At 42.6% G+C, this 25,983-nt stretch overlaps 4 protein-coding genes across 7 annotated transcripts in view; 1 reads left to right on the forward strand and 3 right to left on the reverse strand.

Annotated features, from left to right (window-relative positions):
* tbcd (tubulin folding cofactor D) overlaps positions 1–8,874 on the reverse strand; it is a 35,867-nt gene extending 26,993 nt beyond the window's left edge. The window contains exons 1-7 of the mRNA XM_080043586.1: positions 8,793–8,874; positions 6,373–6,586; positions 6,218–6,268; positions 6,021–6,118; positions 5,712–5,813; positions 5,418–5,564; positions 5,028–5,083 (exon numbers count right to left, since the gene is read on the reverse strand). Of these exons, the coding sequence (XP_079899712.1) occupies positions 5,028–5,083; positions 5,418–5,564; positions 5,712–5,813; positions 6,021–6,118; positions 6,218–6,268; positions 6,373–6,550 (632 nt within the window). The 5' untranslated portion in view covers positions 6,551–6,586; positions 8,793–8,874. The remainder of the gene's footprint in view (positions 1–5,027; positions 5,084–5,417; positions 5,565–5,711; positions 5,814–6,020; positions 6,119–6,217; positions 6,269–6,372; positions 6,587–8,792) is intronic.
* A 530-nt stretch (positions 8,875–9,404) lies between these two features.
* Positions 9,405–11,915, reverse strand: fn3krp (fructosamine 3 kinase related protein). The gene is made up of 6 exons (XM_080044791.1): positions 11,710–11,915; positions 11,278–11,429; positions 11,035–11,126; positions 10,627–10,709; positions 10,374–10,496; positions 9,405–10,285 (listed from the first exon to the last, which is right to left on the reverse strand). The coding sequence occupies exons 1-6, from the start codon at positions 11,848–11,850 to the stop codon at positions 9,947–9,949; spliced, it is 930 nt and encodes a 309-aa protein (XP_079900917.1). The 5' UTR covers positions 11,851–11,915; the 3' UTR covers positions 9,405–9,946.
* A 240-nt stretch (positions 11,916–12,155) lies between these two features.
* arl16 (ADP-ribosylation factor-like 16) lies at positions 12,156–13,860 on the forward strand (the record flags this gene model as incomplete). The annotated part of the gene is made up of 5 exons (XM_080044736.1): positions 12,156–12,273; positions 12,671–12,726; positions 12,824–12,940; positions 13,051–13,166; positions 13,275–13,860. The coding sequence occupies 5 exons, from the start codon at positions 12,156–12,158 to the stop codon at positions 13,438–13,440; spliced, it is 573 nt and encodes a 190-aa protein (XP_079900862.1). The 3' UTR covers positions 13,441–13,860.
* A 199-nt stretch (positions 13,861–14,059) lies between these two features.
* On the reverse strand, positions 14,060–25,983 carry epn3a (epsin 3a). 4 transcript variants are annotated; one of them, XM_080044734.1, is made up of 11 exons: positions 25,696–25,983; positions 23,120–23,854; positions 20,704–20,822; positions 19,741–19,818; positions 19,217–19,309; positions 18,196–18,279; positions 17,639–17,768; positions 16,889–17,038; positions 16,704–16,778; positions 16,383–16,622; positions 14,060–15,264 (listed from the first exon to the last, which is right to left on the reverse strand). In XM_080044734.1, the coding sequence occupies exons 2-11, from the start codon at positions 23,688–23,690 to the stop codon at positions 14,975–14,977; spliced, it is 1,830 nt and encodes a 609-aa protein (XP_079900860.1). In that variant the 5' UTR covers positions 23,691–23,854; positions 25,696–25,983; the 3' UTR covers positions 14,060–14,974. The 4 variants fall into 4 exon arrangements, with proteins under 4 accessions (XP_079900860.1, XP_079900861.1, XP_079900859.1 ...); XM_080044733.1 differs by having other exon boundaries at positions 14,071–15,264; positions 16,889–17,041; positions 23,120–23,851; XM_080044732.1 differs by having other exon boundaries at positions 14,071–15,264; positions 16,889–17,041.

A 25,983-nucleotide genomic window follows, 5' to 3' on the forward strand; every position in this document is an offset into this window, starting at 1 on the left:
TCTTTACTGTCTGTTCAGTAAGATTGTTAAGACTGAACAGAAACACTTCCAACTCCAACTCCTCGCTAAACAGTGATGAGAAAAATCATCCAGCTTCTAAAATAAATGTTTTTCACTTACAGTATATGGTTGGAAATGTTGGTGTTCAGAGCAGAAGAAAAGATAGCTCTGGGTGTTTTATATTTACTGCTGTTCTGTTTTTCTTTTGCCCATGTTGTTGTTTGTGGTGAGTCGGCCACTTTATTAGGTACACCTGTTCAATTGATTGTAAAAACAAAAAACGAATCATCAGCCAATCATATGGCAGCAACTCAATGCATTTAGGCATGTAAACATGGTCAAGACAACATGCAGAAGTTCTAACCGAACATCAGAATGGGGAAGAAAGGGGGTTTAAAGCTCCCATATTATACACTTTTCGGTTCTATTATACACCATATTATATGGTCTTAGTGGTCCCCAATACGTTTTTCTTTAATTGTTTGCTGAAAAAAAAACTTTCAGATAATTTATTGTACTATGCTGATGTTCAGCTAATCTCACAATGGCCTATTTTTTTAAAAGAGCTGCAGCTCCCCTCGTAAATACACAATCTTTGAGCTCCCCCCGCCCCCTGTCCGGAAGCGAAGCCAGATACGCCTCGCCCTCTGTCTGTCAGGGCCGTGGACCAATAAGAAATAGGGGTGTGGGCTGCAGTGGAAGCTTCTGGCTTTCCAGTTTGTGAGGTCAGAAACGAGGAGAATTCTGACTGGAGTATACTGGGGGGGAGGGGTGGGGGTTTCAGAAAGGGGGAGAGTGAGAAAAGGAGAGATTGTTATTTTTTTAAATATTTTGGCAGTCTCTAGGCACACCGTGGACCCATGGATATGTTGGAACACATTTAAAAAGTGCATTTAGCATAATATGTGACCTTTAAGTGACTTTGAACATGGCATGGTTGATGGTGCACAGCATGATGGATCCATGCTTTCATGTTGTTTATGCCAACTTCTGACCCTACCATCTGAACTTTTCAGCTGAAATCGAGACTCATCAGGGGCCGTATTCACAAAACATTTTATCTTAGCCCTAAGAGTACTCCTAAGGAGCACTAAAAGTTCTTAGTAAGGAGTAATTTCTTAAAACCTATTCACAAAGCTGATAAGACCAACTTTTACTAAGGAATGGGAGGGACTCATAAGCTAAGACTAGAGGGCGGTGTTGACCCTGTTGCTATGGATGATGTCATGTTCATACCTTCTATGCCCACAGTGATTGGCTGAGAGGGAATGAGAGCTAAGAGTGAATTTATGATAGAAACACTGTGGGAGATATCCATATTGTGTCGCTGTATTAAAGTAAAGAGTTTTTATATACAATTAATGACAAGTGACACTGATTTAACATGAAACCCAGATACTGCAGGGTTTCCCACACATACATTCACTATTAACCTACAAAAGCGCCACATAGGTCTATTCATTTTAAATTTTACAATGATTTGTATCGGAAAAAATATCCTCATTGAACAGCTGCACGCCATGCACTCTCACTGTATTTCTCTCAACGGCGTACTATGCAGCAATAGTCAGACAAACCAGGAAATTCACAATTTAGAAACAACAGCCGGCGAAATCGTAAAGTGCATGCGGAAGGAAAAAGGCGAGACGCACAACTATACAGTAGCAGACCTGTGGAACGGAGGAGATGCTGCATGCGCCACATATGCCTCTACGTAGTAGGAAATTAAACCCAAACGTGACACCAACAGTAACTTTAAGTGCATCGTAAGCCCAAAGCAACTGCAGGAAAAGGAACTTAATAAATATTTTTTTATATTAATATAATAAATATAAATGTGTCTATACTTTCTAAATTTAACTTTACTAAGATCATTAAACCCTCACGGTTATTAAAGGTACCTTTTGTAAAGCTCACTAGCATTAAATCTCTCCAAAATGCCATCAAATGGTTGTCAGTGAATTACTCTTAGTGACTTCATAGATTTAGGAGCTAGTTTTAGCGCTAAACTGCTTTGTGAATTAAACCTATCTTATAAAGTTAGGAGTCCTAAAATTAGGAGTGAAACGCCCCTTATTTTTGAGAGTAACTCCTAAATCGGCACGTTAGGACCTACTCTTAGCCTTAAAATGTTTTGTGAATACGGCCCCAGACCATGGCAAGATTTTTCAATCGTCTATTGTCCAATATTGGTGAGCCTGTGCGAATTGTAGCCTCAGTTTCCTGTTTTTAGCTGACAGGAGTGGCACCCAGTGGGGTCTTCTGCTGCTGTAGCCCATCTGCTTCAAGGTTGGTCGTGTTGTGCATTCAGAGATGGTATTCTGCATACCCTGTTTGTAACGAGTGGTTATTTGAGTTACTGTTGCCTTACTATCATCTCAAACCAGTCTGCCCATCTTTCTCTGACCTCTGACATCAACAAGGCATTTTCGCCTACACAACTGCCGCTCACTGGATATTTTTTCTTTTTTGGACCATTCTTTGTAAACCCTAGACATGGTTCCCAGTAAATCAGCAGTTTTTGAAATACTCAGAACAGCCCCTCTGGCACCCTCAACATTGCCATGTTCAAAGTCACTTAAACCCCCTCTCTTCCCCATTCTGTTGCTCGGTTTTAACTTCAACAAGTTGTCCTGTCCAGGTCTACATGCATTGAGTTTCTGCCATGTGATTGGCTGATAAGTGATATGTGTTAACAAGAAAATGAACCGCTGTACCTAATAAAGTGGATGGTGAGTACTTCTCTGGGCCAGGGCTCATCTGAGATGGACTGATGTAAAGTGGAACAGTGTGCTGTGGTCTGATGAGTCTACATTTCAAACAGTTTTTGTAAATCATGGATGTTGTGTCCTCCGGGCTCCAGAGGAAAAGGACCATCCAGATTGTTACCAATACAAAGTTGTAAAGCCAGTGTTTGTGATGGTATGGGGGTGGGTTAGTGCCCATGACATGGGTAACTTGCACATCTATGAAGGCACCATTAATGCTGAAAAGTACATACAGGTTTTGGAGCATCATGCTGCCATCCAGACAACGTATATCTACGTTCCTTCTTATTTAAGCAAGACAATACCGAGCCACATTCTACAGTCTTAATACAGCTTGGCTTCATAGCAACACAGTGCAGGTACTAGACTGGCCTGTCTGCAGTCCATACCTGTCTCCCATTGAAAAAATGTGGTGCATTATGAAGCACAAAATATCACAATGGAGAATGTTGAGCATTTTACAAAGAATGGATTTTTAATTGGAAGAGTCAGAATACAAATATCTCGGCATCTGGTTAGATGATAAACTCACTTTTAATTTTCATATAAAAAATCTTGTTTGTTGACTACGACAAAAGATTGGCTATTTTTATAGGAACAAAACCACCTTCCCTTTATTTGGTAGGAAAAGGATTATTGGGGCAGTTTTCATGTCTGTCCTTGATTACGGTGATGTGGTTTACCGGCATGCATCACATTCATGTCTTAAACTCCTGGACTCTGTTTTTCACTCTGCTTTAAGGTTCATTACAGGAGATGCTTATAACACACACCATTGTCTTTTATATGAAAAGGTTGGGTGGTCCTCCCTTAAAGAGAGACGTGACGCACATTGGCACATTTTTATTTACAAAGCCTTGACCGGGAAGCTTCCTCGTTATTTAACAGAAATGCTGCAAATTTCAGATGGGCTTTATCAGACCCGCTCCACATACATGCTTATGCTTTATGTCCCACAAGCCCGGTCTGAGCTGGGAAAGACAGCTTTTAGCTTCAGTGCCCCTGACTCCTGGAACAACTTACAGCAACAAATTAAACTAAATAACTTCATGGAATGTTATACATTGTTGTTTTTCCTTTGAATTTGTTTGATCTCGACGTCATTGTAAATGAGGGTCACCCCTCAATTGGTCTCTCGAGGATAAATAAAAGTTAAATGAAAATGAAATGTATTTCAAGCAAGAATGGGAAATCATTTTGCTTTCAAAATGTCAACAATTAAAGCCACTACGAGTAACATGGCACGTTGGCGGCCCCTTTGGACAAAAGCAGTAGTATTTTTACGACGCCAGCTGTCGTGAAGCTGTTTTCTAGCTCGTGCCGGGCGTGCAAGATTCAAATGATCAGGAAGCAATATAGTGCATGTCCGTGTGTTGAATGTGTGAGGGCACCGGACTCTTTTCGGCTCCGTGAGAGTGGTTAGTGACACAGCATCAACTAATGCCAGTCAGTGCTACACACACCTGATTGCAATGAGTTGATGCAGTGTCACCTCTCACGGAGCTGAAAGATTACGTGTCCTCACAGAAAGCGAATGAACGAGAGACGGCAGTTAGTATGGATCACGATGAGGTAATGTGTTTATGTTGTTGTAAATAATGACTATTTCAGATGAATAATGGTCATCTGATGATGCTGTTGAGGCAAAGTAAACTTTGTTTTAGTAGGCTACCGCTCATTCATTTAGGAGTAAACACTGCAGTCGTGAAATTGTGTATACGTTGCTTGGCAACGCCCTCCCGCCCGCCTATCTCTCCCTTTTAGCTTTTCTTCATTGCATTTTCTTTTTTCTCTTTGATGGTTCAGCCCTGTTACCGGTCATTATGACGACAAATAACTGTCTCAAACAAAGCTCCCGCTCCCCTTCCCTCAAATGGAGGGATAGGCTTCTCAAATCACGTTGCTGTGCCACACCGAAATCTGCGACCAATACGGATATGTGAACATAGAGCATGCACGGGTGAACCGAAAATCGGACTGGGTGTGCGACCAGACCAAATGCAGTAATAAAAACTATATAAAAACGTCTTTCTTTGCACTGATGGTCTCGTTTTCTGTTAAAGGTAATTTATGATTATGAGAGGAAACATGAGGCTGTTTAAAAGTTACTCGGAGCTGCTTTAATGTCCTCAGTTCCCAAACGCTTACTCAGTGTTGTTAAAAGAAAGGCTGATGTAACACAGCGGTAAACATGCCCCCGTTTACCTTTTTGATGTTTTGGGAATTGGGGTTGTACTTGCATTTTGTAAGTGCACTTACTTTGATATCAGTACAGATGCAGCATCTCTGGCACAATCACTGACGAGTAGATACGACTGTGGGAAAAAACAATGTCATTCATACTGTATTACAACATGACTGTAGAACACCTTCACATTCTAAAAATTAACCACTAACAAATTCACAAACATTACATTCAGGCGATATGCTGCAGGAGTATCTATGGTTAGCTATGTTTGGATAGGGTGACATACTGATGACTTGCTGTAATTATGGATAGATCACTTACTCTAAGCAGCAGAGGAGTCTTTGTTATGAGTTACTCTGTGTCATATCTTTCATAGAATTACAGCAGCCAAACATTCAGACATTTTTTTCAATCTGTCTTACAAAAAACATGATGAATAATACATTGAATACTGTACTTGCCTTTGCAATAGCTAGAATGCGGTCCATGGTAGACTCTCCGGCCTTGCTTCCATCTGACTCCAGATTGCCATCCAGCCGATAAAGGTCAAAGGGTATTAGGCAGGTCATGGAAAGCCACAACAGCAACATGTAGCGAGTTTCCCAAGTCTGGAGTGAGTAGACGGTAGAACACACTATTGCCAAATGTTTGATAAAGCTGACAATTAAGAAAATATAACACAAGACCTGTTTGAGGCCACATGCATAGAGGACTGGATTATAATGTATCCCCTCGAAAAGTAATGCTTGTCTCACCTCAGAGTCTTTGGGATCCTGCTGGGACAGCAGGTCCAGTACTGGCCGGAGATCAGCCACCTCGTGAGGGAAAAGCTGCATGAAGACCTTAAAGCCTCTGACCTGCCCAGGAAGAAATGAAGAAATGAGTACAAATTACAAACATTCTGGGGATTTTCTCACAAACAGGATTACTGCATGAGCTGGATGGCTTTGCAGTGTCAGTAAAACGAATGTTCCAGCTTTTACAAGGTAGTGAAGTCTGTGAGCTTTCACTCATACGCAGACACGACACAGATATTGTGAGCCAGTGTAATAGTTGTGACTGACCTTGCAGATGATGTAGAGGAACTTGAAGCCAAAATGAACCAATGAGGGCGGAGACGCCTCACTCCTTATTACCTCCAGTATCATGTTCAACATCCATTCTAAGATAATATAGGAAAGAACTTAGTATACATTCTCCAAATGACTCTACTACAGTATTAAGACTATTTTCATTTAGAGCTGTACTTTTAATTGTGTACCTAAGTGTGGGTCCAGCAAGTGAGGTTGCTCTTGGTATTTGTTCATTATCACTGTGTGGGAAGAAAGGCGCAGTTTTGATGAATTGATCAACAGCAGCACAGATTAAAATTAGTTTATTTAAAGATTAATGTACTCCGTCGATGACTCGTCTTACCGAGTAACCTCTCTACAGCGGACTCGCTTGTCGCCGTCTCCCCGTGGACCTGCGGCATGCTGGAGATGATGGCTCTGGTCTCACCGCTCTCACTGAAGCCCCCCAACACACACGCTTGGACAATAGCGTCCGACTCTTCCCCGCCGGGACATCCATTCTCTGTCTCCGTCAAGGCCATTCTGCCAGACTCTTTCCTACCTGCTAGATAGTTCCTCTGTTTTGGTTTTGAAGCGTTTGTTGTTAGAAGTTGTGCCAGTTACAGTTAGCTTGGTAATATTAGCAAGTAAGTCTCACACAAGAATAAAAATCAGCTTAACCCTTAAACAGGCAACAGTGGAAAATGAGTTTCTAAAAATATTTTCATGTTATCACTCATCTTTTCAAGACCAAAGAAAAATATTTCCACATACATTTTTTTTATACTTTGTATATTTTGGGTTTTACGAGTTGTATCTCCCAGGATACGTTGCCCTATTAAGGTATAAAAAAAGCCGAAATGGTAAAAATATAAATTTTTAATTTGATGAACAGAAATGGTAAATTGTTGTTTATCTTGTCCATTTAAATTACAAATACTACTTTTTAAGTACATTTTATTCAGTTTTACCAATCTAGTTTCATCAAATTGGATCAGCCACATCCAGATGGGCAGGCTTGAGACGGTCCATAGTGACCCGCTCTAGCTTATCCCCCATGTCCACCACAAAGTTCTTGGTCCCCGCCTCCAGGACACAGAAGGGCCCATCATAGGGGAGTCTTCAGGGGGACCTGAGTGAAGGGGCTGGAGTTGCCCAGGGCAAAAGTCCAATGTGACGCGCCCATCCACAGAACCGCAGCGTCCTGAAGGAACTTTCATGGGACCACCAGTGGCTGTCTGTAAACCAATTCAGCAGATGAAAACTGCAGGTCCTCCTTAGGGGCAGAGAGCCAAACAAGCCAACAACCACAGGAGGCAGTCAACCTAGTTGCGACCCTTTAGCCATGCAGCTCGGATGTGAACTGTGGGCCTCTGTACAGGGTGAGGTCAGCCGGCATACCAAAACGGGCTACCTATGACCTGAGGAACGCCCAGTCCACTTCAGTGAATGCAGAGGAATGGCTTCCGGCTACCTGGTGGTGCTGTCCACCAAGGTGAGGAGGTCAGTGAACCTACGGGAGGAAGGCAGGGGGCCCACCAGGTCCTTTTTGACCTGGTCGAAATGCCTCTCGGGGACCAGAATCGGCGCCAAGGGGGCTTTGGTATCATGTGTACCTTGAACACGCTGACAGGCCAAACTGAAGCTAGCCCAGGTCTTTACATCACTCCTGAGGCGGGGCCAGACAAATGTAACACCCACCAGCTTAGTATACGGCTTGTGGTCCACGAAGGCAGTGAAATGGAGGCCGTCCAACAGGAATGTAGGGACTTTATGGTGCCGTGTGCATGAACCTGGCACGGTGTCCTACTTGTGTACCAGTTTAATGGCTCCCTTTGTGGAAAGCAGTGCCCAAGGAAAGCAATGGATGACAGGCCAAACTGTAGCAGGATTGACTATTAGTCACTGCACCCTGATCCTTTCAAACAGCTGCCACAGGTGCGTCAGAGGCTCCTCTGAAGCCGATGCAGGCATGATGCTACACTGTGCGCCTACAACGACCAGCAGCCACCAGCTGGAAATTATATATTTAATTAACAGCAGCTTACTTTCCCTGCCAGTGGCTTTGGCCATCCCTGGGCAGTTAAGTTTGTGTTTTGTGCCTGGAAGGCACTCCCCGCCCCCAACGGTTAGGGATAGGGCCTTCCAGGCAGCACTGCCCTAAGTATACATAAATATAGAAAGATCATTTTAAAAGTGAAATACAGTAATAATGTTGTAATGGGCACAACTGTTCATGATAATATATGGTTCTGCAGTCATTATCAACATGCTTTCAAGTTTTAAATACAATTCAGAATAATGAACATTGACCAAATTTCTACCCCCTAAGCAGGCAACGTATCTCTGGGGATACATACATTTCAAATTCTGCTAAAAAACCCACAAACACAGATGGATTTTTTTTTTCTTCATCAGCATGTTAAGACAAATGTCCTAATTCAATATATGAATTTAGATTGTTATTTTAACAAAAATAAGTATGTCTAATATATGATTACTTACACCCTGGGAAGCTGGCGCTTCACCACTGGCGTCCATGTTGATTTCTGATCAGGCTGACTAAACAATGAAAGATAACTTGAACCAAATCATGTCACCTAGATGCTAATAACAGACAAGTCTTTTGATAAATGCTAACTAGATTAGTGAAAACCTTCCAGCAAGCCCCCTACAGGATGTTAAAGAGTATGTATCTCCCAGTGCACGTTGCCTGTTTTAGGGTTAAGAAACTACGGACGCGGGAAAAAATACTGCACAAGAACTGTAATTAATTTCACAAACCAAAAGTATGCTGCGTCATGAATCTCTTGGTGGGTCTGTCATGAATGTGTAGCTTGCAGGTAGCTTGCAGCATGAGTGTAGCTCTAGCTGTTATGATCGCGCGCGCCCCGCCCCGGTATAGTGGCCGAGAAGGTTCATACCATACTAGACGTACCCTGGGACGTAGCCCCAACTCACGTGATAGTCGAAAACTCAACCCTTTATTTTATTTTTTTCAGAAACTCAACCTAAATGCTTTTGCGAATAAACTAAATCAATGTATGGTTAATGTGTTCGAAACGGCATACATTTTAATCTACCACACATTTGTTACACATCACAGGCGACCAGTGGATTAGGATTATTAACATGAGTAAATAAATGTTATAGGCCTACTACTATCTATGGTAAATACAAATTAAATGAAAAACAAATAAGCATTAAGGCAAAACCATACAAATTAAAATAGTATGGGTGCACAGCCTGATAGCAATACAAGTTCTGAGGGTGCCATAAACGACAAATAGCAGCGTGCCATGTAAAACAAAAATAATGCACATAAGAAAAACAGCTGATTTGGTATATGTAGGCTTTGTTTATTTTACTAAGTTGCATGTGAGTAAGCGAGTGGTTATTGATGATGGAGGTACACGCAAAAGGCCTGGTGTGTAATAGACTACCAGAAAGAAAAAACAAGTACAGCAGGATCAGGACAAACACTTTCGATCACCCCAGGATTTATTGTTGGTAAAGCAGTGCATAAAGCATACAATATTGCAAGGACTAAACAGCAACATTGTGTAGGTCTATGTAGTGTCTCTGCATGAAATGTACAGTCAGGCTATTATTATTATGATAGATAAAGTACAAAGTATTGCATTCAAGAGGTCCTCTTCACAGCAGTGTAATTCAGTTTGGCGTTAGTCAAATGCAAGCAATGAAAAATAATTATAAAAAATAACTGACAAGCGAGCATGCCGTATAGGTGCAACAGGCTGGGCAGGACTATTTTGCTATGTTATTCTGTGTTGCCTACATAATATAACACACATTACATTGTTAGAACATTGTTTAGTCACAAGATTTTTGGTCAAATTAGCATCAGTCAATACATACATAATGACTTTAAGACGTGTGAAGTGCAAAGTGCATATAATTGCAATTAAACATTGCGATTATTTCAGTAGGTCTTTCATAATCCTTACTGAAGAACCCCTGTAGCCTCCACCAAAGTGGTTCCAGTGATTTAGATAGTGGAATAGTTGGTAAAGCTGGTTTCTCTTTGCAAAGCCTGGTGCTTGTGGAATCTTTTCATGGTAAGCAGAGTAAAAAGAGCTAGAGAAGTTACCAAACATCCCTGCAATACCCAGCTCATACTCTGAATGGCCATAGAAGGAGGCTGGGTCAAAGATGACAGGGCTTTCTACACACTCTGCTACATTGCCTGTCCATAAATCTCCGTGGAGCAGAGCAGGCACGATCTGCCCATCTGTGAAGAATTGAGGGATCTTCAGCTGTAAATAAAAGACAAGAGATTATTGATACATTCTTAGTAAACGCGGGGCATGTTTGTTTATGACCGGGTCATGGAGAAGGGAGCACCTGTAGCTCGGACCATAGTTGTCCGACCTCCCTGTCGCCATAAGACTTCTCCACCATGTTAAGCTGGTGCTGCAGCCGGTGCGTGGAGTAAAATGTCACCCAGTCATCCTGCCACTCATTTTCCTGAGGAGGTAAGGTGGGAAAAGAAGAAAACCTTTCAGTGATAACTACAGCTAAAGACAACTGTAACAACTCAAATCATGTGAGAAACTGCAAATGTTTAAGACTACAACACTTTTATTTATTATTCTACCTGTGGTAGATATCCACAGCATGTGGGTACACTGAAGCCAAATTGTTCAACCGCAGCCATATCTGACTGTATGGACCCTTTTCCTGTGTACAGTGAGGTTATATTAGATAGATAGATAGATAGATAGATAGATAGATAGATAGATAGATAGATAGATAGATAGATAGATAGATAGATAGATAGATAGATAGATAGATAGATAGATAGATAGATAGATAGATAGATAGACAGACAGACAGACAGACAGACAGACAGACAGACAGACAGACAGACAGACAGATAGATAGATAGATAGATAATTACATCTAAGGACAACTGTAACATCGTAGATGGATAGATTCGGTGTAGTAATAGCAAGAGTATAAAAGATTTTCATCTCCATTTGAAAATGACGTGAAGGTGAATTACCCACTGTCTGCTGCTCTTTTTGTATTTTTTCCAACTGCCTCTTGTTGTGTAGATGCAGATCTGCCAGCTGCTCTCCCATACACTTTGAGTACCTACACATTGGATTTGGAAATAAGTTATTTCCTTTCAAGAAAATAACCATCATTCAGGCCTAATAGTCTACCATATTGTAATGTTGCCCTAACCTCAATATAGCATTGATGATGCCAGTACTACACAAAGCGTATGAGAGGGAGCTCTTACTTGCTAAGACCTTTCATGTCCAGATGCTCCATCACAAATACACATCCTCCTTTGTCAAGCTCAATCACCTTCACAGGCTTGGGGACTTTAACAGTGTTTGTCTTTAAAATGGCTTCCAAACTGGCCAGCTCCCCATCAAACATCAATTTGGCCTGAATAAAACAAAACAGGGTTGGGGACAGGGTTGAGGGGTGGGGGGTTGGGAGTGGTGAGTAGGCTAGTACATTAGCACGGATCTTATCCATAGATAGTATAAAGATATTATCTAGTTTGCATGTAGGCATAAATAAATAAACCATTAGATAGGCCTAATTCTCCATTTTGCAACATGTGCACAACAATTAAGAGATACTTGTTTGGCTTTCAGAGGGTGCAGCTACTATAATAATACACGACACTTTAATAAATGATAAGATAACGATGACAAAATACCTCGCTCTTGTGATTTTTCTTCACAAAAACTCTCCCAGTGTCAGTATCATAACTTTGTCCCTCGCTGATACATCCACCTCCTGAGTGACCAGTCGATCTCAGCATGGCTGTCCCCAACTCTGTCTTTAACTTAGCTTCCATAGTTATTTCCAAAAAAACAACTCTGGTAGATGTAAAGTTCTGCTAATACCAACAACACAGGTCACGATCAGTGGTTCGGGGTTGGTTCAGTGCAGCAAGTTCGGGGGGCGTTTTTTACGGTTTCTGGGGATTATGTTGTTTTGCTTCCGTTATATTTATAAAGGGTCAAATATGAACCAACCAGAGACCAGGCTGAAATGATCGATTTTTACTTTGTCCTATCACAGCGAGGCAACTTCGTCACGTGAGCGTCGCCATGGTGTCGAAATGAGGCTACAGCTCATACAGCTACATCGGCTTACTACATGGTCCCGCTGGCTTCGCTATGCTCCTGCTGGAAAAACGAAATGAACAGCAACGACGTTTGTCTGCTCCTTGGAGCGACGGGCGTCGGAAAAACGTTGTTCCTAAAACGTCTACAAAATATCCTTTGTGCCCAGCTGAATGTTTTGCACCAGAACAGTAAAAGCAGTAGTTTAAAGTGAAAGTGTAGCTTAACTAGCTCGCTATTGTAGCCTGTACTAGTATCTATATATCTACCTGGTGCTAATACACTCTAGCTAAGCATTATATTTAACTTTTTTTCAGAGATATCGCTCGATACCCTTGTTTAATTTCAACCTTATTGGTAAACATCTATGGTAGACATCCATGAGACAGAAGGGCGATACGGTAGCATAGTTAGGAGGCGAACATATTGTAATCAATGCCTAAAAACTCCACTTCCAGAACTGATCAAAGAATGTATTAACAGTTTAGATCGAACAGATGTTTGCCATTGAAGCTGAATATGATATATTTCCTAAATGATGTTATGTACAGCTCAATTTGCATGGATTAGTTGAATTGGGGACAACTCCGTCTACTCTGCCTACAGTAAGTAATGATGAAAGGTTGTCTATACATTTGGAGGCTCCGTTATGATAAGACAGCCCCTCTCTGTAATGCCCCCAATCTCTATATACATCCACAGGTAGGAACCAACCTGACAGACCTGACACTGAAGAAGAAGAAGGTGACATTGAGGGAGCTGGGAGGTTGCATGGGCCCCATTTGGCCAAGCTACTTCAAGGACTGCTCCTCTGTCATTGTATGTTCTTTGTTGAACACATACTGCATGAATGTACATCATTTTAGGTGAATTAATCGACCGTTGGATTAATGGAATTGATGTTTCCTTTTTTGTGTGTTTTTCCTTAGTTCATGGTGGACTCATCCAACATTGCTCAGATATCTTCCTCCTGTATCCAACTGCTGTCCGTACTCTCAGCTAAGACTCTGCAAAGTGTCTCAGTGCTTATTCTCTTCAACAAGAGGTGACACTCCTAAGTGAACACATCAAGCCCCACACATTCAATTGCCATACCTGCAAGATGCCAGTGTCAACACATGTATCTAATATCATATTTATTTTGATTTTCCAGGGACACACCTTGCACTATGAGTCTAACAGAGATAAAGTCTCTCTTCAGATTGGATGACATAATTGCAACTGCGACTCACCCAATCACGACACTGGAACTCAGCGCCCGCACCGGAGAGGGACTTCAGGAAGTGCTGAGCTGGCTTGAATCCATTGTAGTCAAGTGAACTACATCATATGTTTGTTCCTTTATAAAGGGAATGCTACTCTCACAGGACATAGAATGATGTTTTCAGTCCTTTTGGCGAGAGATGTCAGTATGCACCATGCGCAAGGACTGGTAACACACCTTTTATAAGTGGATTGAATGATGTGTTCAGTGTTGGACTCACTGAAAAAGTGGCAAGTGTCAACGCTGTATCTTCTTTGTTACCATGATGTCATAAGGGGAAACCTCAAAGACGGTGTATTTATGATAGTAGCATGGCAGGGTGGAATGATCGTATAGTGGGCTGTAATGATGTCAAATCAACACTATTATAGGTATAATAGTTATTTATAATAGTCACTTTTATTAATTACATTCTAAGTGAATAAAAAGTGAACTGCAGGGATTTTTATCTGACTGTAGAATGGTCTGTAAGAGGTATTGGAAACATTAGTAGAACACCTCACGCTACTCTGAGTAAGGACTAGTTTTATTTCTGCAATTAAATAAGCTCTCACACTTAAAAGAAAAAAATAGAGTGTGAAAGTGTGAAGCTAGTTTTGCTTATGAGAGTGATTGTAAGTGACACATTAAAGGAGTAATGAATCACTTCCAGCAGGGGGCATACAGGGCACAACAAATACTGCAACTGGTCCTGGGTGTGTACCAGAGTAGTGATGATTTCATATCAAAAAGGTATTGATATCACTGGGAATGAGAAAAATACAAAACAATAAAACCAACGGAAGAATGAAGCAGTGTTATAATCATACCCTTATATTTGATGACAGTCAGTGGTTCACAAGCAATGAATAAAACTGATTAAAACATGTTCTAATGTTGCCTTGCTTATAGTACATTTGGAAGCACTGTTAAGAGTCCTCCCAAACTATAATTTCATTCGTTCAACCCCAACAACTCATTTAAACATTGTTAAATCGTACACAGATGTTTCTTCTCAGTTTCGGGTCCAACAGAAACCTCCACAAAGTTAACCATGTTGATGCAGCAACATTTCACTTAGAGAACTGGACTGGTCTCCAACTCTTGTCTCTTAAATCACTTTTTTTCCTGGAGCCTGGAGTACATGACAGCAGAAGCAAAGCCAATCACAGAAACAGCTGAGTGAGCAAGAGACTTGTTGTGACTACTTGAAAAAGCTGGAATTCAACTGCTTGGTAATTATGGCCAAGTAAAGTGACACAATACCATTAAACTGTGCTTTTGTTTGTATCTGAAGTGAATTTGTGATAAGCTTAAAGAGTGTTTTATGTGACACTAATACTTTCTGATACAAAGGTGTTACGCCATGTTACTGCATTCATGACAAGAAGAGCAGGACAGATCGTCGGTGCAGTGAAGAGCAGGTCCAGCTAGCATCAATCTAAGGATTACTGTATTATACCACGATATAAAAACAACTAAGAACAGGATTTTCATTCAGGTCCTCATGGGCTGCACTTCCTTCTGCGGTTAGAGTAATATTTCAAGAGCATAAATCTAATGGCATTCCCCCCTTTCTCGAAGATCTTTTTCTCCAGTGTATATTGTCCTCATAAGAAAGGGTTCTGATTGTTCTGTGCAGCCAGTGATCCGTCGGTGCTGGACGAAGAGAAGGGCAACAAGGGCTCTGGGAGGTTCCCTGGCAGGATCAGGCCAGGCTGGGTGGGGTGAGTAATTGACGAAGGGAGGCTGGCCGGCTGGTGGCTCATAGGCAGAGGCAACGAGGCACTGTATGGAAGAGACGTGGTGTTGGGAGCCAAAGAGGTGGAGCCCAGTTCATCCAGACTGAGTTTGGGCTGCTTAGTTTGGAACGGATTGGAGGCGGAAGGAGCACTAAGGCCTAGATAGAGAGGGAGAAAAAAAGTTTGTACAGTTATTTAAATTGTATTTATCATTTCACAGACTGTATTTAGAATCTGTTGAATACATTGTCTTTTTAATTACATACATAAGTACAGTAAACAAATATGAGATACAAATTAAAGGTCTTACAATATGTTAATGTTCAGGTTCAAAATTGTAATTTGGGTTTCTACTAAAAACTGTTTTCATGGTGTACTGTTAAAAAAAACGTTATATGTCATACAGTGGCATTGCTTAATGTCCTTTTTTCAGCCACTGTCTGAAATGTTTTGTTTTGGCCTGTCTCTTTAAGTCCTGCCTTCTAATAAGCCCAGTTAACTCTAATTGGCCCTGAATCTAACTTCTGGTTTAGATTACTGGGTATGTGGGAGTGTGCTTAGCCAAGGTGGAAGTAGTGCTAAGATTGGTTAAGGGGGCTTCACATCTTTGTATACTTGGAGGTCTTTAAACACAACGGGGAGCGGCGGGGACACATATTAATGTTGAAAAACCATGAAAAAGTGCATTTTGCGCAATAGGTGACCTTTAATATTCTATACAGTAGACTCTAGGGCTGGTGAAAAGAATTAAAATGTATTCACAATATGCTAAAATCGATTAAAAAAAAAGAATATATATTAAATATGTGTTTTGCTACATAACCCCTGTCAAGCTCCATCATATGTCTACTAATATTCCAGATGTGTGTTGTAAATGTATTGATGAGAAGGGAACTGTGTTCCATTGCCTGTGGGAATGTTCGAAGATACAGGGTTTCTGGAAGGAAGTTTTAAAATGTTTGTCGGAATTTTTAAATTTTTTATTGTGATGATGCAGGTTTGTGCGTGTTGGGAGAAAAGATAAAATTCCAATAAATATATTGTGAGAATTTTTTTGATTTTGCTGCCTTTGGTGATGTTGATGTTGGCTTCACATTAAAATAGACCGAATCATGACCCCGAGAATCGGAATCGAATGGTGGGATTCACAACCAATGGGCTTAACTAAGCAAAACATCTAACTTATTTGAATCGGCGGGAGTTGCATCTATCAAAGCATATACACTTTCCTGCTCTTTCACTGTTCACAAGTTTTGCATCTACAGCTCATAAATACCTGATAGAAAGGGGTTTGTGATCTTTGCTGGAGGATTGGCTGGGATCAAACTCTCAAGGTTCACCAAAGAAGCCGCAGTGGGACCCAGGAAGGACTCAGGTGTCCGGCATGTCCGAGGGCTCGGGGCAGCCAGGCCCTCTCCAAGGCGGGACAGGTCAAACATCTCAGGGCTGCCCTCCCTTTGCCCATTGACGTCCGCCTGACCTCCATCCATGGCCTCATCATCAAACAGATCCCCATCTGACAGCAGAAAAATAGGGAGTTTTTACATGCAGGATGCAGAGAACCGCAGAGAAACTGCAGCAGAAATGTATTGTTTACCTGAGGGGCTTCCAGCTCGGGGCGAGTGCTGCCTTAGTGCTGTTCTTTCTGACGTGGCTGAGAACGGATCACCTCCTGAGAAATGCAATTTAAATGTTATAGCAAATATCCACGTTGTCTTTCCTAACGTCTTTAGCTGGGCTGTACTAGTGCATACTTTTTATATGGTACACACACAGACTCACCTGTGTTAGCAGAGAAGGCCCAAGCTCTGCCTGCAGCGTTGAGATCAGCGGCATTGTTCTCCCAGGGTTCGAGTGGGGGCTCCCACGGTGGTGGCGGGCTAGCGGAAGTCGGCGGTGCCATCCAGGGAGGATCTGCTCTCAAGGTGCTGCCTTCTTTAGATAGAGAGAGGTGAATTAGAGAGAGAGAGAGGGGCGCTTCAGTTCCACGGCTGTCAGTTAATCATAGGACAGATGTTTGTGTCTTTAGAGAATAAATATTTTGTGATTCTTATGTACTTTATTTACACCTTGGTTGCAATAAACACTGGTTGCGTTCCGAATCGCATACTTTCTACTATATAGTATGTAGAAAAAAGATTTAGGATGTCCCGATTCTTGTGGCCAGATTTAGGATGGTTAGAAGTACCCGGATGTCCTACTACATGCGGCCAAGATTGTTAGTGTTGAAAAGTGCATCCTATTTGGGCGATTCTGGCCCACAATCCAGTGCGCACGTGAAGTGACGTAACATCGACGAAGCCTCCATATGAAAACAAACGGGGATGCGACGGATATAAAAGCAAGAGACAAGATCAAGGCGCAATGTTATGATGAAATAAGAGAGTAAAGTATGTCCCAATAGTATGCCTACTGCATCCTAACTAGATTATTTTTATCGTCGGATGTAGTATGTAGAATAGAAAAAAGAAAGAGTATGCGATTCGGAACGCAACCACTGTGTTGTTCACGTTATGCTAACTCATGGCTCACCCAGGGTGTCCCAGGGGTCCGTGCCTCCCGGGCGAGCAGCTGCCTGGTGTGCAGTATTATTCCATCGGCTGTCACTAGGAGGCTGATCTGAGGGCACTGCAAACACATCTACCAGGTCCATGAAGGAGGTCTGACAACATAAGCAAGAAAACATTTGTGTCAGTGCCATATATTGCTCCAGCAGCACTCACCCGTAGTTTTAGTTTGAAATGTTAAACCTGATCAGACTCAAAAATCCTACCCACCATTACTGGCGTTATATCCGTTTAAGATTTTTGATCCTTGTTCTAGAAATGTATATTCACTGTGGAGGAAATTTGAATTCCCCTGAGAAATCAACAAATAATTCAGTCATATAATAAGTTTGTGTTTTGTTAGATTTAATAAATATACAGGTGCTGTCCATCATTATTGTTAGGGATTATATGTGTTTTAGATTTTGGTCCTTGGTCTAGAAATGCATGTTCTCAAAGCATGAGAAAACCCAATGTAAACTACAATGTATGGTTATATTTCATCACCCCCATTGAGATATTCCATACCCCAATATTTCATACCCCGCCTTTAGATGCCATCTCACGTTTGCTCTCCTCGAGAGCCTTCTCCAGCATCGATTCGTCTCCTTGGCGACTGAGTTGCTCCTGTCAACAAATACAGACGTATGGGCGCCTTTGGGCATGACAGCTTCTGGCAAAATTCACAAACTGTCACATCATACTATATTTATGACTTGGCTACTGCACACAAGCCACACACACACACACACACACACACACACACACAAAAAAAGCCAACTTGTATTTTGCCCTAAAGGCCCCATGTGACCCAGGGATAGATTATGAGCAATGGGCACGGACCAGAAAGTTCTATGGTCAAAGAGAGAGAGAGAGGGCAGAGCATGGCTGTGAGTGGTTCTATTGTGCAACGGCAGTATATTAGCATAATGGGAGAGAGAAAAGAGTGAGGAAAAAGACAAAGAGACAGAGGATAGAGGAAAATAGTTGTGGTAAAAAAGTTGTCAGAGATAAAACAACAGTGATACTGTATACAACTTTTAAAAGGCAAAGGAAGCAAAGAGTGTGGATACAGGTTAAAAGCTCTGTAAACCAACCATCTGAAAAGAGTTAGGCATATTTTATCAATCCAAATAAAAGATATTGTCATTTAAGTGTGATAAACTTTACAGAAATTTGGTTTAGATTCGGAGGGGCTATGCTCTTGTTCTAATGATGCTTTAAGTATTTTTAACCAATCACAGCTGTTTTCTGCCCAAACTTCCTATGAAAACAGTGAATGTTGCCATGGAGACCGTTTGGTACGGCCACGCCCACACAGTCGTGTCAAGCGGTTCTACTCTCACAGTAAAAACAAAGAGGACGATTGCCTATACTACAATAAATAAATAAAATATGTAATGTAATAGCTGCATTATTATTTCAAAATGTGCTGGATAGATGTGTAATTCCATGTCTTCTCAGTCACTGTCACTCATGGTTTAAGAACCCCCTCATTAGCCTACACAGCAGTATCTCCAAAAGACGAAGCATCTCTTCCCCCAGTGAGCTGGAGGAAGCCTACCTGTTGGTGCTCCTCCTTGCTCAGGTTCAGAGCCAGCTGGAGCTGGGTGTCTTCATCCATATCCGGCACAGGGGCTGCACGTTGGGCTGGCGGCTGTAAGGGTGTCAACAGGGGAGGTAAAGGGACTTCAATCAGTACTTGGTTCAAGCTAATTGGAAATAATGCTTGAACAATCCTTGCGGAACATCGCATGCAATTCTACAGGTGTCCCAAGTTGTGGGGTGGGGGGGTCAATCTCTCTGACAACAACCAACCAGAAGAGAGTTTGACATGTGAATCTCCCACTGTGTGATAAAGAGGAGATGGTTAGCTCAAGGATGAAGCCTCATTTGATTAGTCATCAGAAAGGGTTACATGTCATTTTGCTTTCCAGGGGTGAGGGAGGCAATAGATCAAAGCTAAGGAGAATCGTGATTAGTGCATGCAGCTGTTTGTCAGAGGGGCCCAGACTGGGCTGTGAGGTTGGTTACAGAGCAGGAGGAAAGGGTAGGGTCGTCCCTGGTGCCAGCATACAGTACTTGTACCTTCTGGGCCTCCTCCTTGCTGAGAGTCATAGCGATCTGGAGCTGGGTCTGCTCATCAATATCCACTGTAGGAGGTGGCTAGGGTCAAGCAGGAAGCATTAGGAAAGGATAATGCACCCTTGATTTTGTTCAAGTGATTCTTCAAATAAATATACTGTAATTTGAGGTGATTTAGAAGACAAGGGGGAATCACACTGATCAAATGTATGGATCTCATAAAAACCACAAAATTCTGATTGGGTCAGATTACAGATGTGGAAGCTGCTGCTACTATATATATTCCCCACAGTAGCCAAGCGGAAGTCACGGAGGGCAACAGCTGCCCTTGCTATGGAGAGCAGAGCTGACAGTGGATCAATCAATGCACACATCCTGTGCTGTGTCACACTCTCCGACTCTTCATATGAAAGCACTTGGACACTGATTGGTAAAAGTGCCAGTATTAACCACATCACAAGACAGTTGAGTTGGTGATATCACTTTTGCTTAAAGCTCCCATATTATGCACTTTGCTGTGAATTGTATATGGTCTAAGTAGTCCCTAATACTTATTTTATTAAGGTGGCTTATCTCGCTGTGTCGACATATCGAGAAAAATTCTGAACAGAGTATATTGGGGGGAGGGGTGGAGACAAAAGGAGAGAGTTTTTTTATTATACTTTGGCAGTATCTAGACACACTGTGGACCCATATTTATGTTAGAACACATTTAAAAAGTGCATTTAGCATAATATGGGACCTTTAAAGGTTGAAGGAAAAATGGTGGCCTAAGAAACGATAGGTGTGCTTCACCACCATGACAGATTGTGTCAAAGCATGTGTGTGGGAGCCGTTAAATGTTTTATTACTAGACGCATGTGCTTTCAGGATGAAAGGTCTGTGCTCAGTGTGTGTGTGTGTGTGTGTGTGTGTGTGTGTGTGTGTGTGTGTGTGTGTGTGTGTGTGTGTGTGTGATCTGTATACCTTTTCACTTTCTTCTCGGCTCATAGCCAGGGCCAGCTGCAGCTGCAGCTCCTCTTCTCCACTGGTTGAGGGCCGAGCTTGCTCCAGATCTGGAACAGCTCTAGGAGAGGAAGAGGAGGCTACAGGGACAGATGAAGAGAAAAAGGGATGTAGACAGAAATATTGACAGATGGAAATAGGAGGAAGAGGATGGGGGGGGATCGAAAAGAAGAAGCAGTTTAGACTGATATTTAAGGTCAGAAAAGAGCTGGCACTGTTTTTGAATGTTAATTTATTTCCATTGCCCGTGTTTAAGGCCTTCTTTGCTGGCATTCCTTGCCACGGTCTGCCTAACTCTGCCTGAACGGAGAACAATGGGGTGCCTGTGTGGAGAGTTAGGGTGGTGGAGGGGAAGAGAAATGGATGGGTAAGAGTGGGGCCCAACTTATTACCCCTGAATCGTCTGGGTGGGCTCCAGTACTCAGGTACGGGTTTGGGGGAGGGGATAGGGGGCAAGAGGTATAGACGTCTGGATGGCTGCCGTTAGGTCATGGGGGCTAAAAGTGGACAGCAGGCAAAAGTTGGCAAAGTCAGATCTCAGAAATCAATCATTTCCACTGTGCTGCACCTGAATTACCCCGCCTGAGCTGGAATGCTTGCTGGCAATTAGCCGCTGCCAACCTCCTGACCCCCACCCACACTACCCATCAAACATGTTGTCCAACTCTCCTGAGCCGTTGTCCTGGTATCGCCCAAGAGACAACAACCCTCCTCCCTTTATATCTTTAACATCAACAAGTGAGAAGCTCCCGGGCTTGGAGGTGGTAACTGTTTGGGCTACGTATTTTCACTGCCACGCGTATAAACAGTGTGGTAAGAAAAGTCAAGCAAACGGTGATATTGTGTATAGCATCAGGTTTATTTTCAATCAAGATAGCAAGAATTCTCCGCGGAGAGGTCACCGGTTCCAACACACGTAAGTATGTTACAAGAAGTGACAATGTTCACTCAAAATCATGGACTATTTAAGGACATGGTGGGAGGCGGGTAGACAGGTAAGGCTGGGTGGGGGGAAGGAGGGGAAGGCAGGTTGGGAGGCAGACAGGTTTTGAGATATACATTCATATTATAATCGTGGGTGGGGCAGGCTGACCCAGAACAGCAGGAGGCTGTCTGCAGGAACATTGTCCTCTTTCAAATGTATAGTCAGGCTGGCTCCACACAGGAGATTGAGGGGGATGGTTGAACCTACATTTAAGTTAATCAGTTTACACTAAAACACAGTCAATGTATGCCTATACAGGCCTGTAGCAAATGTTTCCTATTTCATTAATAAGCATTCTAACATTTGAGTCCAGACATACATCATATGCAAAATCTGCCACTACAACAGTATATATTAATCAGAGTTGTCAGTCCGATATCCGATACGTAGATTGCAGCCATATCTGACCCGATACTGATATTGGATGAGCCCCATCCCTAATCAAAGTATAACTGAGTAAACTCTGCCTCCAGAATGCCACAGCTCTGCTACTGACTCAAACATTTTAATAAATAAATATGTTTATACCATATACTTGTGCGGCCCGGGACTGGGGATCACACCAGTCATGCCGCACTTAAAAATGATACATACAGCTATCGAGTGCTTCTCCGCAATATTTTTTTCCAGTTTGAGCTGTTGTACCTCTACACACCCACAGAGAGGTCGCGTAGGTTTTCTAACCATCTAACAACCTAACCAGGACCTCTGCAGTAGCGTGACGGATGGTAGCACATCAAACATGCTATCCAGTTGTGCTATCATTTTAGTTTGAGACAAGAGCAAACAGGGCCTCCTCTCTTTTGTTAATCCAGTTCAGCTGACGTGACTGTAAATATGAGAATGAAAGGAATGCAGTGCAAAACTGAAACACATGCCATTAAAACACCAGAGGTCCAAACAGGCCAATCAAATCATATATATATATATATATATATATATATATATATATATATATATATATATATATATATATATATATATATATATATATATATATATATATATATATATATATATATATATATATATATATATATATATCAACACCTATTAAAATAGCATCAATGAGAAAACACCTGTGTGAACTGGGTGGAGTAGAAATATGTAAAAGGTAACCGTTTCCATAACTTCCATTTCTGGTATCGAATTTAAAAAAACTGAGAAGCTTAGGAATGCTGTTCCTCTTACCTTCCACGTCACATTTTGAATTTATCTGACTAACTCATGACAGGTCATGTGTGCATTCCTGACAACGTGTAGGTAGCATGAATAGAAAGTATGAAAGAAATGTTACACTTGAAGATGAGTGCACCTGTGTCCCATAAAAGGTGTTCAAAGTTGTGTAACGGTGTATTTAGCGTACATAGGTCAGATGTTCCCTCTACTTACAGTTATAGGAGGATGGTGAGCCTGTGCATCTGCCAAACTCATCCCCATAGCTAGTGCGACGTCCCGGGTACGGAGGAGGCAGGGATGTGGAGCCTAAGCTGCTCTCCGCCATGCGCGTCTTGGTCTTCAGTGCCTGGCTCCTCTCCTTCTTCAGCTTCTCCTCGTCTTTCAGTAGAGACACCAAGAGCTTGGCCTTCTCCCGGACGTTGATGCCCTGGTCGCGTCCGTCTCGGTCTATGTGCTGGAAGTCTCTCAGTGTCTGGATGGTGTATATGTTGTCCCGGCACTCCTTGGCCACACGCTCGGAGCCCGTTTTGATCAGGTAGTCCAGCAGGGTCAGTGCCTTGTAGACATGCCGCCAGTTCTTGCCGTGGTCGTTGAGCCGCTTCCAGATCATGCCCATGACCTCGGTGAAAGCCACCACGTTGAAGGTCAGGTCGGCGATTTCGGACATGATGGAGCTGGGAGGCCCCCAGGGGTCGTTGGAGGTGGCCTCCCGGACCTTGATCTCGGGCTCCGTGAAGTTGTTGACCATGTTTTTCATCTGCCGGCGGAGCGATGAGGTCTGCATGATGGCGGTGGTGTGTTTCAGAGAGGTGGCGAGCGGTAGTCTAACAGCAGGCCAGCCAGCTGTGAGGCTTCAGGCAAGACTCTTGAGAGACTAGTTCAAGGGGAAAATGAAATAAAGTCGTCCTCCTGCTGGCAACTTCAGTGACGTCCACAAGTGGGTTCCTGCTGAAAAAAGGAGAGCATAAATGATATGTTCAGAAAGATCATTTGAGGCATATTATCCATAAGAGTCTTTAATTAATATGTGTGTTCTAATGTCAAGTATTAATGGAGAGAACGGTTGTTACTCTTTCTGTTTGTTATTACTGGCAGCACACATTTCTTCCCCTCTAATTGTGTTTGGAAAGAGAGAGGCACAACTCAACACCTCTGAGCAATGTGTAACACAACACCTGAGCTCAGCTTTCCCCCTGAGACAACTTGAAGAGATCCGTGTGAGTGATTACAGTGAATTGTTCCCAAGTACAGTAGGCAGTCTGCAGGAATTCAGCTCCACAGTTATTAGACACATTTAATTTAGCAAAAGAAAAAGAAACAAGACAACATTTTTCCTTCCCGGAGAAGCAAATCTTTGTTGCAGACCCATGTACTGTGTTGTACCTTGGAGTGTTATCAACTAAAGACAGGCGGAGTAGGAGGGAGGATGGGGGGGGGCTCCAATTCTCTCTGTTTTTCTGACCTGAATACATCACCACAGCACGCTGCAAAGTCTTTTGATGACTCACAAAACAGCTGAAATCCTACACAGCTTGACATACAGTTCAAATCAGTAATACATAGAATGAATAAATGCATAGAGTGTTATGGTACAGACAGTGTCAGTACGGTATCTATCCCTTTGGCCTGGTGGACATTGGACTTTGGCCATTGGGCTTTCCCTTTGCACAGTCAGAGCAATGAGTCAGTCTAACTCAATAACTTTCCAATCTGTCCCATACATTTAACTGTGAATAGAAGATGACGGCACTAGACAGCATCATCTGTCGAAGTATGAGTGGGCTCCCCATTCTTCAACAGATAGTGAAGTGGTGGTAAGAGACCAAATGTTTTTGGCTCAGGTGAAATCTCGAGTAGTGAATAAAGCAAGCACATACACCATTCAGTCACCACCATTAATTCCTGGAGTGCCTTGGCTGGTGATGAGGAATAAATAGGCTAACTATGGTCAGGGAAAATGTACCCCTGTCATTTCCTGGGAAAGAACGCTGGAGGAGTGAAGAAAGACTTTTCAATGCGGCTAATAATAGATCAAGCTGTCACCCCCAGCCTGATCTCTAATCCAATATCCATTACAGTTGTACTCACACTCATAATGAGGATGAACGAATGCAGGGGCGACACAGAGCTCATAAGTCAGACTGACAGCAGGCAAGCGAGGGTGCAGCCCCCCACTACACCACTAAACACACACAACAACTTAAAAATCCCTCTGTTAAGTGCACATCCTTAATACTTTCCTAAGAACATCCAGATTTCTCACAAAAACTCAAATAAATGTTGACCATGATGGGATGGCATTCTGGACCGAATTCTGCCTGGTATGTTTGGGTCATTTAGAAGTCTGTAAGGCACATTTATTCTTGTTCAGACATCCAGCCGAGTGTAAAGTGAGCTCATCGTTTCCTCTATGGGAAGCTAAGTGTAAACTGTTCCCAGATCAGGCCTACAGAACAGGCACGGCCAGGTGTTTTATTATGCCCAGCCCTACAGATGTGCGGAGAGGTAAAAAAAAAAAACAATGAACCGCTGGATGAAAATATGGGTCCAGAGATTCAACTTAAATAGGCTATGTGACATGACCCTTTTTGTCCAAAAACTAGGACGGCTGGGGGACGTCTGTATCGGGCACGGTGCGTCAAACGGGACGATCGGGTAGGTGAAGTATGGCACCGTGACTCAGCTCTGTTTCCGAGTTTAAAAGTTAAAACCTCGACATAAATACATATACGAGGGCAAAGCGCTGGAGCCGAACGAGCTGGATTGACTGTGTCCACGTTCCCTCTTACCTTCATATCATAGCGGGTCAGCGGAGTCCAAACTTCGGGTGGAAGGAGAAACGCCTCCGCCTCTCGACATTACCCGTAGATTTCGGACAGGGAAAAGAACCGCGAGTAAAAAAGAAAAATGTAAAACATGTGAACGCTCAGAGGGAAAGGCATCCACAGAGAGCCGTGCGCGCTCCGGAGGAATCCGAAACTAAAGCGCGCAGCGTCGCCGTTTCGTTATTACACTTAGTTGTGTGTTCATAACACGAATCCACTGGGCTTGCATATGGCACAGGCCCCCTACAAAAC

Source organism: Ammodytes marinus, assembly GCF_949987685.1.
Source record: "Ammodytes marinus genome assembly, chromosome: 16".
NCBI classification, from domain to species: Eukaryota; Metazoa; Chordata; class Actinopteri; order Uranoscopiformes; family Ammodytidae; genus Ammodytes; species Ammodytes marinus.

Coding starts and splice junctions, on each gene's coding strand:
- fn3krp (XM_080044791.1), bottom strand. CDS start 11,850: ATGGAAGCTAAGTTAAAGACAGAGTTGGGGACAGCCATGCTGAGATCG. Junction 11,430..11,709: donor AGAAAAATCACAAGAGCGAG/GTATTTTGTCAT, acceptor TGTTTTATTCAG/GCCAAATTGATGTTTGATGG. Junction 11,127..11,277: donor GACATGAAAGGTCTTAGCAA/GTAAGAGCTCCC, acceptor TCCAATGTGTAG/GTACTCAAAGTGTATGGGAG.
- epn3a (XM_080044733.1), bottom strand. CDS start 23,690: ATGCAGACCTCATCGCTCCGCCGGCAGATGAAAAACATGGTCAACAAC. Junction 19,310..19,740: donor GCAAGGAGGAGGCCCAGAAG/GTACAAGTACTG, acceptor ACACCCTTACAG/CCGCCAGCCCAACGTGCAGC. Junction 17,042..17,638: donor GGACCCCTGGGACACCCTGG/GTGAGCCATGAG, acceptor CTCTATCTAAAG/AAGGCAGCACCTTGAGAGCA.